At 24.6% G+C, this 20,297-nt stretch overlaps 1 protein-coding gene across 3 annotated transcripts; it reads right to left on the reverse strand.

Annotated features, from left to right (window-relative positions):
- Positions 1-1,034: 1,034 nt before the first annotated feature.
- Positions 1,035-20,210, reverse strand: LOC122509533 (transcription factor stalky). Of its 3 annotated transcripts, none has more exons than XM_043623683.1 (8): positions 19,736-20,210; positions 17,511-17,666; positions 13,427-13,884; positions 9,924-10,170; positions 6,093-6,278; positions 5,628-5,877; positions 3,467-3,669; positions 1,035-3,346 (listed from the first exon to the last, which is right to left on the reverse strand). In XM_043623683.1, exons 1-8 carry the CDS (start codon positions 19,877-19,879, stop codon positions 3,212-3,214), a joined length of 1,779 nt encoding a protein of 592 aa, XP_043479618.1. In that variant the 5' UTR covers positions 19,880-20,210; the 3' UTR covers positions 1,035-3,211. The 3 variants fall into 3 exon arrangements, with proteins under 3 accessions (XP_043479618.1, XP_043479619.1, XP_043479617.1); XM_043623684.1 differs by having other exon boundaries at positions 6,099-6,278; positions 9,924-10,173; XM_043623682.1 differs by having other exon boundaries at positions 9,924-10,173.
- Positions 20,211-20,297: the final 87 nt, after the last annotated feature.

Consider the following 20,297-nt stretch of genomic DNA (forward strand, 5'->3'; position numbering starts at 1 on the left):
ATTAGTTTCAAGTCCAATTGAATTTTGATTTCACATTTTAATTTTTATAATCTCAATTTTTTCTCGTAAATGATGAACACATTTTTTAATCTTCATTGAATTAAAATTAATTTTCTATTTACATATTACATCGATGGGTTTTAAGCGAAAAGAAAAAAGGGTTAGGTATTAATATAAAAATATTAAAGTAACATTAAGTTAACGCGAGAGTTTTTTTTAATATCAAGAGAATAATATCATTGTTAATTGTAACACGAAAAATTGTTTAAAATTAAAATATTAACAAATTACGGAGAATAGTTTTTAATAAATAGAATAATTTAATTCTTTTTTCTTAACTATATTTAATAATTATGGGAGTTTTATTCAACTTTTCTTAAATTTAAATAATAATTTTTGATAATCAACTTAATCAAAATCAACTTAATTTTCATAAATGAAATTTTATTTCTGGTACTTTTCGAATTTTTCTTTCTGTATTTTTTCAATTTCTGTATTCTTTTTTATTCTGTATTCAATTTCTGTATTCTTCAAATTTCCATTTCTGTATTTTTCGAACTTTCCATTTATGTATTTTTTAAATTTTCATTTTCAAATTGAAAATTGGCAAATTAACAAATTGAAAATTCAGAATTGAAAAATTGACAAATTGAAAATGCAGAACAGAAAATTGACAAATTGAGAAATTGAGAACTGAAAAAATAAAATTTTACTTATGAGAATGAATTGATTTTTCCATAAATAATAAATTTTCATTTAAAATCCATCGATGTTAACAAATCGTGTTCATCGTTACAAGACGAAAAATGTTAACATATTTTTTTTAAATCTAAAGACTTGGTAAAAAATATTTTGTCTTTGAATCGCGTATTATTTAAAAAAAAATAATTAACTTCACAGCGAACTTGTAAATTCTTATGAAGGAATATTTTTAATCGTATTGATATATAGAATATTAATAATGCATTTTTGTATCAATTAATGTATACATATATATATATATGTATAATATATTTATTTATATATCTATACGAGTGTATATAAGGCTCCTTGGATAACGACTAATGCCACATCGTTCCTATCACGTGAGAATTTGACCTTTTTTTACTAGTAAACGATTTTTTTTATAAAGTCAAAATAAAGTCAAAATAAAGACAAAAAAAGTCAATAAAAAGACAAAATAAAAACAAAATAAAGTAAAAAAAAAAATAAAAAAAAGTCAATAAAGTCCATAAAAATCAATAAAGTTAATAAAGTCAATAAATTCCACAAAAGTCAATAAAGTCCAAAAAAATCAAAAGCCAAAAATTTGTATAAAGTCAAAATATAACTGAGTACCACCGCCAATGCAGGACTATGTTCAAAGAAGAAAGACGACGTAGAAAAAAAATATCTGTGAGAAGATAAAGAAAGAAAGAAAAGAAAAAAAATAGTAATAAAACGTAATTTGTTTTTTGTTGTATGCCCTTAACTATAATCTATGTTACAAAACTAAATCTATTTTTGGCAAAGTTGTTTAGGTATACGATATTAAGGTATAATATAATATGAGTAGATGCACTGGCCATAGTATTATGCACTATTTAACTTTGCTTAATACCTGTTTGGTCGCTTATAAACATAATCTGTACATTCTTGATTAGCTGCATTGACGGAAGTACTCGAAAAATTAATTCGTATTTCAAATAACAAAAATTTATTTCCCTTTCAAAATACTAAAAAAAAACAAATAAAAATCGTCACGAAAAATTTTCTTATCACAATTTTAAAAATAGAAAAAATGCTTTTTTTAAAACACCGCAATTTAAAAATTGAATTCCAAAAATATTTTAAAAGTACTCAAAAAGAAAATTATTACTGAATTAAAAAATTAAAACGATCTACTTAATCGTGAAGGTAAAAAATTACTTTCCTCCCCCTTTTTGTATACTTTGGCGAAAAAATATATTTTTTTTATTGCCACGATCTAGGAAACGATGGCAAAAGAGCAATAAACTTTGTTACTTTTAACGTTTTGTATATAAAATCGTATGTCACCTAGGAATATCCTGAATGAGATTTTGTTTTTTTGGATCAAAATTTGATCCGTCGAGTATTATTGTTATCAAGTACGTCTACCGTTTCTTTTATAAAATGTTGGCTCACATAGCAAAAAATGTAATTTTTGCCTATTTTCTTTTTCTTCTCTTTTTTTTTTGTTTTAAGTACGTACGAGTTAGATTTTTTTTTTAAGAGTATCTATATAACTTGAAACGCCCACCTGGCGAAATCAACGTATCAAAAAAGATTATCTACATCCACTATAATACAATTCTCTGTAAGTAAATTCTCCGTAATTTTACAATAAGGACAAAAACCGTGTAAGTCTCTACCTCGATTTACATTAAACATTATTAAAAAATAAATATGTACTTTAAAATGACGAATAAAAAAAAAGTATCGAATAGTGACACTAATCCAATCGATTAAGAGAAAAATTAAAAACGGAGAGAGAGTATTACAATCAAATTACGATGAGAACAATATTTGTCAGCCCGTGGAACAAAACGATACGAGAGACTTTTCTTTTCCTCCAAAAAAAAAAAAAAAAATAAAATAGAAAGCGTAATAATTTGTCATGATTATAAGTTAATGAGCTTCTTCATCTTCTTCTTCTTTTTTTTGAGATCGAACGTCAAGAGAGAAAAAAAATTATCGTCGCGCGTATTATATACAAGTTTCCTGAACTCTTCAAGTTCGGAACATAGAAAAATTTCATATAAAAATACTCTTTTGCTTTTGCATTATACGAGTGTATGTATAAATATGTACATATATTTTGAATAACATTATATTTTTAATACTGTGTTTTAATATCATTTTTGTTTTCCTTTTATCCTTTCTTTCTTTTTTTTTCATGACACGTTCTATACCACGGGCTAGATTGTAATTATAGTTCTTTTTTTTCGTGTATTCTTTTCTTTCATTTTACGATCTCTTTAATTCTATATATTATAATATATATATTTATATATTTATGCTCCAATCCAATATGGAAGATTCTGGAAATAAAGAGTATACGAGATTTTTTGTTTTTGCACGAGAAAAATAAGACTTACTCTGAAGAAGATTGTTCCTCGTACATTTTATCCAAACAAAACTTGATTTGTCCAGAATATTTGATTGAACAAGTAATATCTATTGACGAAATTTTATCGGCAGTTGAGATTCTTCAGTGTGCTCCTTCCGAGAGAGAAGTTGCAACTAAATTTAATGGAACATCCGAAACACTGTCCTCAATACCGTCTTCCGTTTCGTCACCATCTTCGGAAGACATCCGATGATCCCGACCATCCGAATTCATATTCTAATTGTTAATTATTGATTCATTAGTTATTGTTGTAGAATCCTCGAGGAGGATGGAAAAAATAATAGAATAATAAATATCTAGTGTAATTTGTATTATTTAAAAAAAAAATTAACTTACGGTCATCGGAAGGAAATTCGTTAACGGAAGGGTATAATTCATCTGCGCAGATGGAGGAACATGAGCACTGGGTATCCGTGGAGGTGTTGTTAGCGCTGCCATCATGAGATGAGGCTGAATTTGACGTCGAAGAGCAGCCAGCATGTCAGCGCTTTCTGCGTCCATATGATCAGTCTGTGTTGGATGAAGATTGTCCCCTTTCTCTGTAATTATCATTTACATTAAATATCATTTTTCTCAATTATTAATTCCTCCTTCTTTATTTATTAATATTCTTTACTTCATTCTTTCTTAATCAACACTAAAATTAATTATTCACATTATTCCATACATCTACATAATTATTGTTAATATTTATAATTTAGAATTTAGAATTTCTTTATTAAGTCCCAGAAAGATTACTTTTTGTAATTTTATTTAAGAATTTAAGAAAATTGTTAATACTTTGTTTTTGAAATTTAATGGAAATTTATTTTAAAAAATATAATTTTTCAAAATATAATTCTTCAAAATCTTTCTATATTAATAATCGTTGTATTCCGGTAATCTGTTAGCAGTTTGAAGTTAGTCGTTCTTTGCTATTTTGTTTCCTAACTTTTTAAATAATTTTTCTTTTAAAATATTTTCAATTTTAAAATTAATGTAATGAAAATATAATTGAATTTTTGCCAAGAATTTTATTAAAATTTTTGAAAATAATTGAATTTTTATAAGGAATTTTATTATTTATTGAATTTTTGAATTTATAAAAATAATTGAATTCTCGCCAAGAATTTTATTAAAATTTTTAAAAATCCTAATTAAATTCTTTTGAAGAATTTCTTTGAATTTTTTAAAAAATAATGTAGTTTCTTTAATAATTTCAATTGAAAATTTTGAAAGTAATTGAATTTTATGAGCAATTTCTTTCAAGTTTTTAAAATGATAGTATTTCTTAATAATTGAAATTAAACATTTAATTATTATTAAATTATATTAAAATTTTTAGAAAATAATTAAATTCTTTCGAAGAATAGACAATATTAAAGGTTTTTGAAAATAATTGATTTCTTCCAAATTTCATTAATTTATCGAATATAATCAATATTCTTAATAATTGTAATGAATCATTTTACTATGAAAATTTTATTTAAATTATTATTAGAAAATTAAATTATTTTAAACAATTTTCATTAAAGTTTTTGTAAATAATTAAATTCTTTTGAAGTATTTTTTGACAAGAATTTATTCAAATTTTTAAAAATAATTAAAATTCTGTAAAGAATTCAATTATTTATGAAAAAATCAAATTCTTGAAAAGAATTTGTTTCAAATTTAAAAAAAAAATTGAAATCCTCCGAAGAAATTTAATATTTAAGAAAATAATTAAAATCTTCAAAATAATTTTATTTTTTATGAAGATAATTGAATTTTTAGGAAGAATTTTATTAAAACTTTTGAAAATAATTGAAATCCTAATTTTATTATTTAAGAAAAAAATCGAAATCTTTTAAAGAATTTTATTTTTCATAATGAGAATTGAATTCTTGCGAAGAATTTGATTAAAATTTTTGAAAATAATGGAAATCCTCCGAATAATTTTATTATTAATGAAAATAATTTAAATTTTCTAAAGAATTCTATTTTTTATGATCAAAATTGAATTCTTGCGAAGAATTTTAAAAAAATTTTTGAAAATAATTGAAATCGTCCGGAGAATTTTATTATTTACGAATGTAATTGAAATCTTCAAAAGAATTTTACTATTTATGAAGATCATTGAATTGTTTCGAAGAATTGTATTAAAATTATCCAAAAATTTTAATTCGTAAATAAAAAATGTTGTAATTTGCATAATAATAGTAGACCCCAGTATTTACAAAAAGAGAAAAGAATTTAAGAAAATTGTCAACTATAATAAAAAACCATTAACTAAATTTTAATTTAATAGCCAAATTAAATAATTTAATTTACATTTTTGTAAAATATGAAGTACTTTCGAAATACTTTTAGAAAGTGTAAGTAGATTTTTCTCTTTGAAAAATAGAAAAGAATTTAAGAAAACTGCTAACTAGGATAAAAAAGTGCGAACTAAATTAAATAAAGTTCTTTTTTTCCCATTTCACAGTATGGAATGAAATTGACCGTTTTTAATTAATTGATTGGCTTATTAGTGACTCACTTCGATGCCTTGTGGGTTTTTCTCCTTTAGGTCGTCGTCTACGGGTATGAATGGTATCCCTTCGCATCGTAACAGGACGGTTGATGCCATGCAATTTATAATAAAGGCCACACGCATTGCAAACCATTTCACCCTTCATGTTTCGCCTCCAAATTGTTGTTGTCATCGTGCCACAATTTGTACAAGACATGTCCACTTTTTTCGTCATATTACCACCTTGCTGATCGATTTGCTGCTTCTGATCTTCCGTCTATAATGTTCAATTAAATGTTAATAAATAAATAAACAAATAATAAAATATTAATTAAATTAATCAGATTTCTATGAAATTTTTCTCAAATACGGAAATTCCATAAGTTCATCTCAATGTTTATCAATTTATAAATCAAGAATTTTTATTTTTCTCCCTCTCTCTAAAAAAAAAAGGAAATAGAAATTAATCGAAATTTGAAATAAATAACTCGCCTTAACCTTTGCTTTAGTTGACCACGCAGTGAAGTCTTGAGCTTGTTCTTCATTAGACTCGTGTTGGTAATTAACAATTCCAGGACTCGTTGGCGCTTTGCTAGGATAACTTTGTTTTCGTCTCCCTTTTGTTTCCTTTCGGCCGATACTCGCGGGACTGGATGGATTACTATCCATGGAGGCACTCTGTAAAAAACATTTTTACTTTAATATAAATTATCGGAAAAAATTACACCCGAAAGTAAATTTCGATCTTTAAAAAAACATTCTATTGATTAATAACAATAAAACATTGATATATTTTTGAATATCAAAATAAAAACATATTTCTGTGTTTATTCTGTAGCTCAGGGAAAAAAATTCCATTACCATAGTAGAAAAAAAATGAAATTAAAATTTGATATTAAAAATCAGGACTCGAACCAGAGAAAATATTTAAAAGTACGAACTTTACGGACAAAAAATAAAAAATTACGGACCAATTACTGACAAAAGTGTAACTAGTCTGAGTCAAATAAGAGAACATTTTACTCAAAACTATATAAATAAATCGATTTCTTCATGTTTTATAATAATTAAAGATGGCCTAGTGATAAAATAAATTCAATTATTATTTTCAAGAATTTTTAACTAAAATTCTCCTTTAAATCGATTATTTTTAATAATTTTCGAAAAAGTTCTTTGACAATTTTCAAATTCATTTGTTTACAAAATTCAATTTTACGAAATTTCAATTATTCGTAAATTCTTCAATTAAATATATATTAGAAAATAAAAACTTCAAACAATACAACAAAAATTCAATGAAACTTTCTCAAAAAAATTAATTTCAAAATTTAATTATTTCTAAAAATTCACGCTATATTGCTTTCAATATTCAATTATTTGAATACGAAAACAAATAATTTATTGAATAATTGAATGTTTCTCAAAAAATTGAATTTTAATAAAGAATTTTATTAAAAATTTTTTAAATATTAAATTCTTTGGACGAATTTTAATACAATTTTTAAGAATAATTTCATTTTTCTAGAAATTTGATTAAAAATGTATTAAAAATAATTTAATCCTGTAAAAAATTTGATTTTTCTTAAGTACTTGAATTATTGCAAAGAAATTTTTTAAAAAATTTGTAAAGAATTGAATTTTTGTAAAATTTTTATTATTTATGAAATAAATTAAATTTTTGCGTAAAACTTTATTAAATTTTTTTTTAAAGAATTGAATTGTTTTGTAAAACTTTATTAAAATACTAGATATTGAAAATCATTGAATTAAGGAATATTTTAAAATTGAAATTTCGTCTAGAATTTTATTACTTATAAAAATAATTTAAATTTTGTCGAGAATTTAAAAAAAATTTTGAACATAATTGACTTTCTGCGAAGAATATTTTATTACTTTCAAAAATAATTGAATTTCTGCAAACTTTTGTACCTTTAATAATTTCTAAAAAGTTCTTTGAGAATTTTCAAATTCAATTGTTTGGAATTAAATTTTACAAAATTTCAATTATTCGTAAATGTTTCAATTAAATATATATTAGAAAATAATAATTTCATATAATTTAAAAAAAATTAATTCCACAGAAATGTTAGTTAAAAATATGAAAAATTCAGATTTTCAAAGATTTTAATTTGAAACCTTTTCAAAATTCAATTTCTTTTCAAAATTCACGCTCTAATGCTTTTAATATTCAATTATAATTTAAACTTTTAACTGAAATCGATTTTTCAATCGATTTTTACTAGAAAATTCTACTAGAATTTAATTATATTTAAATAGAAAAAAACAATTTATTTGAATAATTGCATGTTTCTTAAAATTAAATTATCAGAAAGAATTTTATTAATAAATTTTTAAATAATTGAATTCTTTTGACGAATTTTAATAAAAAATTTTAAGAATAATTAAACTTTTTGAGAAATTTGATTAAAATTGTATTTAAAATAATTGAAATTCTGCGATGAGTTTTATTATTTGTGAAAATAATTGAATCCCTAAAAAGAATTTTATTATTTACGACACCTAATAATTAAATCCCTGTAAAAATTTTATTATTTACATATGAAAATAATTGAAATTCCGTGAAAGTTTTATTATTTTGTGAAAATAATTAAATGTTTGCGTAGAATTTTATTAAATTTTTTGTAAACAATTGAATTTGTTTTGGAAAATTTTATTAAAATAGTAGATATTAAAAATCATTCAATTGAGGGAATTTTTTGAAAATAATTGAAATTTTGTCAAGAATTTTATTAAAATTTTACGAAAATAATTGAATTTTAGAGAAGAATTTTATTATTTCTAAGAATAATTAAAATTTTGACGTAAATTAAAAAAAATTTTTGAACATAATTGAATTTTTGAGAAGAATTTTATTACTTTTAAAAATAATTGAATTTCTTCAATCATTTGTAATTTCTCAAAAATTCTCCAAATTATATCGTACAATTTACGAACTTTTTGTCTTGTTGAAAACAAATTACATTACGGACCTTTTTTCAAAAAAAAAACTGACTTTTACGGACTTCAAGCAAATTTACGGACCTAGTTCAAGCTCTGTAAAAATTCATAATAAAACAAAAATTATATAAATAAATATGAAATAAATGGAATAAAATAAATAATATATAGTAATAATAAAATACTACAATTTACTATAATTATAGGAATTTTTCTTTCATGGTTGATACACTTTAAGCTAGCATTCAGCTGATAGTCCTCTATGTTAATAGGTGAAAGGAAATATCAATCTCAAACTCAACAGCCAAAAAAAAGAAAGAAAAAAAAATTCTTTAGTGAATTGAAAAAAGAGAAGCAGAGAGATATGTGAAATATATAGAATTTCGTGAACGATCTTTCCACGAATCTCCCACTTCTACCTGTTATCAGACAAAAAGAAGTTTATCCAAAAGTTTCGGAAATGCCACAAAAGGTAGTTACTACTACCGTGAACTATTATTATTATTATTATTGTTAAGAGCGAGAGAGTGAGAAAGAGAGAGATAAAGAGAATTTGAAATTTCCTTTTCGCGGGACAAAGGCTCCGATTTTAAAATCCTTTGAAACCGGGCTTATCTGAACATCTGTTAACAGCGGGTTGACACAGTAAATTCAGTGGGTCCGCCGCTTATGGCCTATCACAAAGAACTTTCCAGTTATCTATTATCTGGCAAGGCCTTGAAGGCCTTCTTTACCTGCAGGCAGGTGGGCCTTGAATAGTGGGCCCCAAGGGATCCCTTGTCAAGACGAGCTAAGGGTCACCTGACCTGCCTTCTTTCTATACCTGGATTTCTTTACTAGCACTGTATATTTGCACTGGACAAAATGCAAGCTCTTCTTTAAGGGCGGCCATCTCATATTTGCGCAGTATATACAATCAAAGAGCAATAGCCTTAAGTCTACAAAAGCATTTTCTGACTTCCATTTTTCCTTGACGAACAGAAAAGCCTTATAGTTGCAAACCTAACAATCATCTTCATATCCACCATTCCACTCTTAATAATTTAAAATGAATATTTCGACAAGTCCTTCTGAATTATCAATGGGGGACAGAAATTCAAATTTTCCACCAACAAAGGGACTTTCCTTTCAATGAAATTGATGATTTCGCTTTCTAATTTCTTTCTCTTTGAAAATAACACAACTGTATCTACAATTTGTTGAAAGAGGAAATTTTTAATTATTAACGTATAAGTATTAGTTTATAGTTTTTAGAAAATTTAAAAATTTTTTAACCGTTACTTTATTTTTAAATTGAAAATTTTTGAATTGTAAATATTTAAATTGTAAGTTTTTGACTAGTAAAAAAAAAATTGGAATACAAACCTTGTTTTCTATACACGATATATTTGTTCGATTCCCAAGAACCGAGCAATCTGGCATTGTTCGTTCAACGGTCGTTCCTTGAGTGTCCCTGTAAAATCTGATTTGAGGTGAAACTCCATCGGAATCGACAGCGGTGATACCGATTTGCCGATTGTTAATAAGCGATCGTAAAAGATTTGTTGCCTCCCCTGAGAAGCCATTGTTCAGCTTGTCACCGTTCGTCCTGGTGATTTCGAGATTTCTATTGCTGCTTTGAACAAAAAAAGAGAACAAATTTTTAATCAATTCCCTTCAAAAAGAAAAAAAAAAGTAAACAAAGAGAAGAAAGACAAAAAAAGGAAAAAAATAGAAAACAAGAAGAGAGAAAATTGGAATGTAAATATTATTTAAGGAAACGGTAGTAAAATGATAGTAATTAAATATGTTTATCAAGTGGCATATTTTTATTCCAAATAACAGGTGGGTAAAAGTCATATCTTATCTATATAAACGGGAGACTGAAACAAACGTTATATTCTAAGTAAGAAACCAGCTACTTGATAAAGCTAGTCAAATATTTGATTTTCGAGCTGAGTCAATGTAAATATATCTCTGCCCTTTCGTTTTGAAATGAAAATTCTCTTCTTTGTTGCAATTTCTAAATATGCATTTTGCAATATTTTCATTCTTCTCTTATTTTTGATAATTTTATCTATTGACTTTATTATAATTATAATTTTATATTTAAATCTATATATTTATATATATACATAATGTATATTTATAATTATTATTTTTTTATTATAAATTTGTAAAATTTTAATATTTTACAATTATTTTTGTAAAATTAACAAAAATTATTTCAAAAACGTATTTTAAAAATGTAAACAATAAAATTAAAAATACATAAGTGAATACAAATTAAGGTAATTAGGTCAGGTGTTAATGATACTTAATGAGAAACCAGTAAAAATTTGAAAACAAATTTAGTAATTAGGAAATTGTCAAATTAAAAATCAATGATAAAAAATACACAATGAGAACTTAGATAAAATGAAAACATTTAACACAATTTACAATTTTAACCGTAAATTGACTAAAATAATTGTGTTTATCGGCAAATGATTGAAATTTTCAAATTAAATATAAATATTTATTTATTTACAATAAAAATAGTTTAATTCTTCAAAAATATTTTTTTAAATAAATAAAAATCTATATATATTAAAATCGTTTTAATTCAGATGTCTGTTCATAATTTAAAGTTACAGTTGTATTTCTTTACTTTTTTGTTTTCTAATTCCTTTTCTTTATAATTTTTGATTTTTTTGAAATATTTTTCTTTAAATTTGATAAATTTAAAATAAATTAAATTTCAAAAAATTATATAAATCAAAAACAATTATTTTACTTTTCATTTTAACACACAATTTTGTTCAATTAATTTTTGTTATTATTCAAGTAATATTTAAAACATTAAATTAAAATTTCTTTTATTTTAAAATTCAAAACTTTGCAAGAAAAATTTAGAAATTAGTTTATTTTTATAATTTTACGTTAATAAGTGCATTTTATTAATTTAGAAAGATAACAGTTTTGTTAAAAAAATTTTTAGAATTACTGTAATTTTTGTAATTTTGAATCTACAAAATTATTTGATTCTTGTGGAGAATTTGTATAAAATTTTTGAAAATAATTGAATTATTTCAAAGAATTTTAATGAAATTTTTAAAAATAATTGAATTTTTGCAAAAAATCTTATTATTTTTGAAAATAATTGATATCTCGTAAAAAAATTTTCAATTTATGAAAATAATTGAATTCTTGGGAAGAATTTTACTAAATTTTTTGAAAATAATTGAATTGTTTTGAAGAATTTTATTAAAATTTTATAAAATAATTGAATTCCTGCGAAGAACGTTATTATTTATGAAAATAATTAAATTATTATGAAGAATTTTGGTATTTATGAAAATAATTGAATTGTTATAAAGAATTTTGTCATAACTTTTAAAAATTCAATTTAATTCCTGTGAAGAATCTGATTATTTATGAAAATAATTGAATTTTTGGGGAGAATTTTACTAAAATTTTTAAAAATATTTGAATTGTTTTAAAGATTTTTATTAAAATTTTTTTAAATAATTAAATTCTTCCGATGAATTTTATCAAAATTTTTAAAAATAATTGAATTCCTGCGAAGAACTTAATTATTTATGAAAATAACTGAATTATTATAAAGAATTTTGTCAGAACTTTTAAAAATTCAATTTAATTCCTGTGAAGAATCTAATTATTTATGAAAATAATTGAATTCTTGGGGAAAATTTTACAAAAATTTTCGAAAATAATTGAATTGTTTTGAAGAATATGTTATTAAAATTTTTGAAAATAATTGAATTTCTTCGATAAATTTTATTAAAATTTTAGAAAATAATTGTATTCCTGCGAAAAACTTTATTATTTATGAAAATAATTGAATTATTATAAAGAATTTTGTCAGAACTTTTAAAAATAATTGAATTTCTGCGAAAAATATGATTATTTATGAAAATAATTGAATCTTTACGAAGAATTTTATTAGTTATGAAAATAATTGAATTATTATAAAGAATTTTATTGAAATTTTTGAAAACAAAAAATAATATTAATTAATTAATTAACAAGTGAACTATTTTTAAATTCGTATAATAATAAAATAAAAATTCAATGACAAATGAAATAAAAAATGAATGAAAAATAAAATAAAAAAATTTCCCTAAAGTTTTGAATGTTCAAGTGAACGAATTTTTTTTTATTAATATTTTCAAAAATTAATCTAATGAAATGAAAAATAATATAAATTAAAAATTTTGTTTAAAATTAATTTTGTTTAATGTACAAAATAATTCTTATAAAATGTAAATATTGTAAATTAAAAAGAATTAACAAAATTTGCCCTTTTTCTTGAATGTTCAAAACTTTAGGAAGATAAAAATAAAAAATGAATAATAATCAAACGAAAAAGAAATAAAATAAAACAAAAATGAATTGTAAATAAAAAAAATTGTTAAAGAAAAATAAATTTTAATTAAAAAAAATATTTATGAAATCAAAAGAAATTTGTTTCTCATTAAAGAAATTAATTTGTCACAAAAAAATACTAACAATCGTTTTGTAATCCGAGCAAAATAAATATTCAATACTTTATCTCTTTTCAAACATTGAAAAATTATGCAAGAATTTAATTGACGATGACACTATCTACTGTTGTCGAAAAAGGTTTTAATTTTATTCGTATTCTCATTTCCATTCTTTTTTATTTTCTATTTCCGAAATAAGTAAATACGAGATGAAATCTCAAATGATAGTAAATAATAAATCTCCAATCACTGCAAAAAATGAATAAAAAGTTAACAAAAAAGAGAAGTATAATAAAATCGAATGTTCGTTTAATAATTGAAAAGAATGTGATTATAAGAAATGAAAAAAAAAAAAAAAATGCTGAACGAAGATAATGATAAAATACCAATAAAATGTCTCACCTGGTCAACTGTTGCCAAAGTTTCGTAGTTTCCTGATCAATATGCGAATCGGAGCAATTACTTTCGGGTGTGTCCATTCGATTAATTGGACTTCTATTTGGCGATGTACTTGCTTTAGTATTATCGTAGTTATTTTCCAATTTAATCCTCTTATTAACAGTCATGTCGTAACCATTTTCCTCACCATCAGTATCAAGTTCCTCGCGATCCTCAATTTCTAAACGATCTGGATCCGAACTATTTGAACATGAATCATCGTCTGGCTCGCACTTGACATTTTCCTGCTCGTTGTTATCCTGGGCCCGTAATTCAAGGTGATGCGTTTGCGTCTGAGGTATAACGTTTTGATTAATGCTGGCCGGAGAATTAGGCTCCTCGTTGAACAGCGTTTTGTTTAGCTGAAGAAACGATTGGAGCGGGCTTATTTCTGCAACTTTGGCAGTGGAGAAAGACTTTTCCTGCAAAAACGGAATTTATGGAACAACGTTACTTCCTCCATCGCCGGAGAATCTCCTTTCTGAAGGAGGAGTCGTCGTATGTGCCATTTGTCTTTCTCACTATTGTGTTTCGGCAGGATTGCCACAAACATTTTATTTTCTTTTTTCCCTGATTTCCCTGATAAAATTTTTACTTTTTCCCTCTCACCCTAAAAATATTCTGATTCACTTTAAAAATTATTAGATACTCAAAAAATACAAAAAATACTAAAAAAGAAAAAAGATACAAATTATTAAATACTCCAAAAAATGCTCTATTGCATTTATTTACGAATTTCTGAAATTGTAAAATTATTCAAAAACACCAATAACTTAATTTTCAAATAAATATTTAATCATTAATATTTTTCCACAGGAATTAAGATTTTCAATAATTTCAAATTCAAACCTTTTGAGATTCAATTACTTATAAGAATTATTTATTTTTATTATAAAACATGAAGATATCGATGACTCCCAGTCTTCGACTCGGAGTAATCGCTTTCTTCATGTTTTATAATTTTATGATGGTTTTCTTTTAAGTTCTTAAAATAATCGTGTTTATTATTAATTGTCATTAATAAATTTCCTATTAAATTATATTAAAATTATTCATAGAAAATAAAATTCTTTTAAACAAATTTATTAGAGATTTTGTAAATATAATTACATTTTTTTAAAGAATTTCATTAAATTTCATAAAAATAATGTAATTCTTTTAAAAATCATTTTAATTGAAAATTTTGAAAATAATTGAAATTTACAAAGAATTTTTAAAAATAAATTGAACCTGTTAGAGAAATTTTATTAAAATTATCTTCAATATAATTGCATTTTTTCCCAGAAACTTAATTAAAATTGAATTGAAAATAATTAAATTTCTCAGAAGAATTTTATTATTTACAAAAATAATTGAATTCTTGACAAGAATTTTAAAATTTATAAAAAAATTGATTTTTATTAAAACTCTTGAAAATAATTTAATTTAAATAATATTAATTAAAAATAAATGGTTCTTTTGAGAAAAGTTATTAAAATTGTATTAAAAATAATTGAATTTCTCCGAAATATTTTTTTATTTATGAAAATATTTTAATCTTGCGAAGAATATTCTTATTTATGAAAATAATTGAATTCCAGCAGAGGATTTTATAATTTATAAAAATAATTGAATTTTTTGAAGGAATTTTATTAAAAATTTAAAAAATGTTTTTTTTAAAAGAATTTTATTAAAATTGTCGAAAATAATTGAATTTATATTAAAATTCTTGAAAATAATAGAATTTAATTAATATTTTAAAAAAATGAAATAATTGATCAATGAAAATAATTGAATTCTTGCAGAGGATTTTACAATTTATAAAAATAATTGAATTTATTCAAAGAATTTTATCTGAATTTTTTGAAAGAATTTTATTAAAAATTTAAAAAATGATTTTTATAAAAGAATTTCATCAAAATTGTTGAAAATAATTGAATTTATATTAAAATTCTTGAAAATAATCGAATTTAATTAATATTTATAAAAAATTGTGTTCCTTCGAGAAATTTTATTAAAATTGTATTTAAAATAATTGAATTGCTCTAAAAAATTTTATAATTTATGAAAATGAAAAATTCAAATTTTCAAAGATTTTAATTTATAAAACTTTTACAAAATCTAATTATTTCTGAAAATTGCAATTATTAGTATCTTCTCCAAAATTCAATTATTATCTACAATTTTAACTGAAATTAATTTTTAAATCAATTTTTATTAGAAAATTCTACGAGAATTAAATTATTGCAATACTTGAATAATTCAATTTTTCTTAAAATTTAATTCTTATAGATAATTTTATCAACAAATTTTTAAATAATTGAATTCAATAAAAATTGTATTAAAAATAATTGAAATTCTGCAATGAGTTTTATTATTTATGAAAATAATTGAATTATTGCGAAGAATTTTATAAAAAAAAGTTTCAAATAAAAATATATTGCATTTATTCAATAATTGAATCCCTGTGAAATTTTCATTATTTTAGAAAATAATTGAATATTCATGTAGAACTTTGTCAAAATTATTTTTAAATAATTGAATCTTTTTGGGAAATTTTATTAAAATAGTGGAATAGTAAAAATCATTGAATTAAGAAAATTTCTTGAAAATAATTGAAATTTTGCCATGAATTTTATTAAAAATTTTAAAAACAATCAAATTTTATTATACTTTTGAAAATAATTCAATTTCTGCGAAGAAATTTATTAATTTTGAAAATTGATTTCTTGAGAGAAATATTGTAATTTATGAAAATAATTGAATTTCGGCGAAGAATTTTGCTATAATAAAAGATTTATAAAAATAATAAAAAATGTTGACAAGAATTTTTAAAAACTTTTTGAAAATAATTTAATTTTTAGAAAGAATTTTAATATTCATCAAATTAGTTAAATTCTTTCGAATAATTGCGTTATTTTTTAAAAATTAGAACAAATTCCAACAGAATTGAAATTAAAATTTTGCAAAAAAATACTTCATTAAATGATTTATAAGTAATAACTTTATGTCAGTTTTTCAATAGAATTAAGGTATTTAAAATAAATAATTATTATCATCAGAAATAGAAGAAATTTAATGTTTTTTCAGAAATTCGGAATTTTCTTATAAATTCTAAACATCTAATTTTTTCCACCAATTTTAATAAAATTCCCCGACTTTTCCCTTGACCAATTCTACTTTCCCTGGACTTTTCCCTCAATTCCCTGATTTCCCAGACCTGTGGCAACCCTGATTTCGAAATTGTCTTGTAACTAAATTGTCTTGTAACTTAATTTTCTGACAAAATTAAGAATTTATTCAAGAAAAAAAAATCAGGACTAAAAACAAAAAGTGTTTATGTGATTCATTGGAAAAATCGTTTGGAAGAAAAAAATGATGGAATTATAAAGGTGGAATTCAATGAGTTGGTCACCATTACAGTGAGACTAATGTGAATTTTCTTTCTCTTTTATGCAGAAATCAGGGTCAAGCTGATAAGGTTAAAGTAGACTGTATTAAGGGAGACCTTGAGATGTCTTACATAATTACTGATATATCAGGGCATAGACGCAAATAAATAGTATTCCGCACACATCGACATATGTACGGAACGCGTAATATACACACGATTAAATTGTCTTATCTGCAATCAGATTGCACATGTTGCACATTCTCAGTTGCATCATTACTTGGAACAGAGTGACTGCCTACCACTGTCAGCACATTAGGTCGATTTCCAGTTGTTAATCAGCGACTAATATTTGCTCACAGCCCCCCTTTTTATTATTTAATTCATTGGCGAAAATTTAATTTAATTCCCGAGAGAATTTTTATAATCGACACAAAAAAAATGGAGAAAAAAAAATGTATATACAATAATTACATTCATTTTTTTGTACATTGATTTTATGATCTAATTTCTAAAGACTTTGCAGGCAACTATTACAATTTTCATTGCGCTGTTAAAAAAGACGATTTTCATAAAGATAGAGAGAGAGCCCAAGGGTAATTATTATTTATGAATAGATGATGATGATTTAATGTGGAAAATTGTTTTTTAAAAAATATCAAATGATTTTCAATTTACCTGATCGTCGAGCGATGATAATTGCTTGGCATAATCCAGGTACTGTTTGAGTATGACGTCGGATTTTCGTGAGACTTCACGAAAATTGTGTAGCACGTCCAATTTGTATTTGCAATGATGGCAAAGGATTGGTGGCAATGAGTCGCCATCTTTCACCTGAAAATGAAAAAAATATATATTTGTTTTTCTTTCACACAGAAAATAATTATTAAAGGCATTTGTTGTAAAGCAGAGATTTTTAGATAAGACAACAAGCAGGTAGGTACATAATCCCATAATCTGCGTAAAGATTTTATCTCACTTTTGGTACCTCATTTTCTTTTCAAAGAAAATACCAATAACCATAACGAAGGTAAGTCATTCATAAATTTTCCCTCTTTCTTATTATTAAATAGTGGTAGAAAATATATATGTATTTTAATTTGATAACAATTTTGAGAAGGAAATTTTTATTCTACACCGACAATTGCATATATATAGATGTATATTTCAAGTTGTCTGAAATAACATCAGCTTATCTTTCCACCACATGGGGTAAAGACTATTTTTAGCATTAGAAATACGAATCAAATGTGTTTCCATGATACTACTTCAAGGGTACCAGTCAAGACCGTCAAAATCTTTTAATGCAATAAACGAAATTGTCCTTTTCGCGAAAAAAATTTTGTTTTTAAACAAAACTTTAATTTTGTTTTTCCCTGATTTACAGACAAAATTTTCACTTTTTCCCTGACCCTAAAGAACATCAGTAACAAAAAACACAAAAATTCAAAATGTTCTTATAAATTCTAAAAATTTAGTTTTTTCCAGTACTTTTAATAAAAATCCCTCACTTTTCCCTAATTTCCCTGACTTGAGGCAACCCTGTACTATTTTTGTTAAATAGTATTCTAAGCATACGAAAAATGGTAAAAAAATGTCATTTGTTTATTATAGACAAACTCCTACTGCTAAACTGACAGTTTCTAATAAAAACTTTCAGAGAGATGAAAATGATAATGGAGATGATTTCATTTATTTACAATAGTACACTGTATACGAAGATAGACCATTAACACATAATTTTATGGATTAGTCATGAAAATAGAATAAATTTAGATAAAAATTTTAGATATTTGATTAAATATGATGAAACATATTGAAACGCGCAAGAAAAACGTGTTACACACTTGAGAATCAAAATCGAAAAGTCAAATAATAGTAAATTTGATATTTGCTAAATTTCATAAATTTGGTAAATTTTATAAAATTTAAATTCTACTTTAAAAAAGAGAAATAAAAATAAAACAGAAAAAGAAACGTATTACTTTCTATGGAAACAAACAGGAGAACCAATAGAGCACTTAAGAAACTAATAAAATTTCTATTTATACATCAGTATCTCTTATCTAAATGCTAAAAATAAAAACCAGGCGAAACTAGAGTCAACTATTCTTTTCTACGACTTTGTCTTTTTCGTCCCACGTGTTTCTTTTTGCAAAATAAGTCCCGTTAATTTAGCCCCTATCAAAAGGAATTCTTCATATCTTAAATTTAGATCATCTTGCAGAGGCAAAGACAAAGAAAATTCTGTCAGAATCTGACAGCTGAAATTCGGCGACGAAAGAAAATCTGACATGTAAAATATGCTAAATAAAGACAGTTAGAAAAATTTAACGGATTTTGTTTAACAAAATATCTAGCAATAGGAAAAAAATCGTAATGAGTTATCAAAACAAAAGATATACAAAATACACGTGTGTTTATAATGAAACATAAATATAAGTTATCTGAAAACGAGTAGTTTGATTTGGAGCTCCTTTGGTTAAAAAAGAAAGCTATCGACGCGGATCTTCTGACAAGGAGTGAGTCCGCGTGTGAAACTTGATAACAGGGCCGTCCAAATAAGGAGCTCCCCTAACGTCCCAATCCCCTCTTTATACAACAAGCACAAGGAAGACAGGTAAGAGCCAAAGCAAGCTTGTATAAAACAGCGACAGTCAACTCGAACCAGCTTATCACTGCCATTTTAAATCCCCGCGAGTAGCGGCTTATCTCGCGAACACATCTTTTCTTGCCAAACTTTCTCCCGTGGCACGCGCACACACACGAATGCACATACATGGAATATATATATGTGTGTTCCAAGGGAGAACACAGGGGCCCCCAGATGTTGCGTCTATTTTCGATAATCAAGCCTAGATGAGGACATGATATTCTCATAATGATGAGACATAGATCCTTACCGTAATTGAAAGGCACGTCAGGATCTTGTCGGCGTAATTCCCCTCTGAGCCTTCATCCTCGAATATGGGAAACCTAACACCGTCCGACGATAAACAAAGGCGACACAGCTCGTAGAACTTGGGTGGTATATTGAATTGGTACATTCCGATCAACTCCGGCTCCTTGCGGCCCACGTAAAACGCGAGTCATTAAAGTAGAAGACTCGCCCAGTCACACTTCAACTCGCACCTATCTTTCTCCACTGCCACTACGCGTTTGCGACGACAAGGAAGGGTTTCGCGGATTACTTATCACAGTCGCGGCTCATTGTCAGCGCGCACGCACACACACAAGCTCACACTCACTAACACAAAGAAATGAGAAACCAGAGAACACGAGCAGCGAGAGTTTCTTGTTTGCTTGCATGAGATGGTGTGGATGTGCATTGAAAAGTTTTATGTGTTGTTGAAGGCGGTCGAATGGCTACTGACATGCACATTCACTGCCGTCCCCAAACGTAACTGCGCTTGCGCTACAAAAATGCTCTTATTGGTAAAATAAAGCGCCTCTATTTAAAATGGC

Source organism: Leptopilina heterotoma, unplaced genomic scaffold (genome assembly GCF_015476425.1).
Source record: "Leptopilina heterotoma isolate Lh14 unplaced genomic scaffold, ASM1547642v1 Lhet_60, whole genome shotgun sequence".
Lineage (NCBI taxonomy): Eukaryota > Metazoa > Arthropoda > Insecta > Hymenoptera > Figitidae > Leptopilina > Leptopilina heterotoma.

Excerpts from the sequence above, each read along its gene's own strand:
- LOC122509533 (XM_043623682.1), bottom strand. The coding sequence starts at position 19,879 with ATGTACCAATTCAATATACCACCCAAGTTCTACGAGCTGTGTCGCCTT. Across the intron at positions 13,885-17,510 it reads TATCATCGCTCGACGATCAG|GAAAAGTCTTTCTCCACTGC; the intron begins GTAAATTGAAAA and ends CCGTTTTTGCAG. Across the intron at positions 5,878-6,092 it reads CAACTAAAGCAAAGGTTAAG|ACGGAAGATCAGAAGCAGCA; the intron begins GCGAGTTATTTA and ends TGAACATTATAG.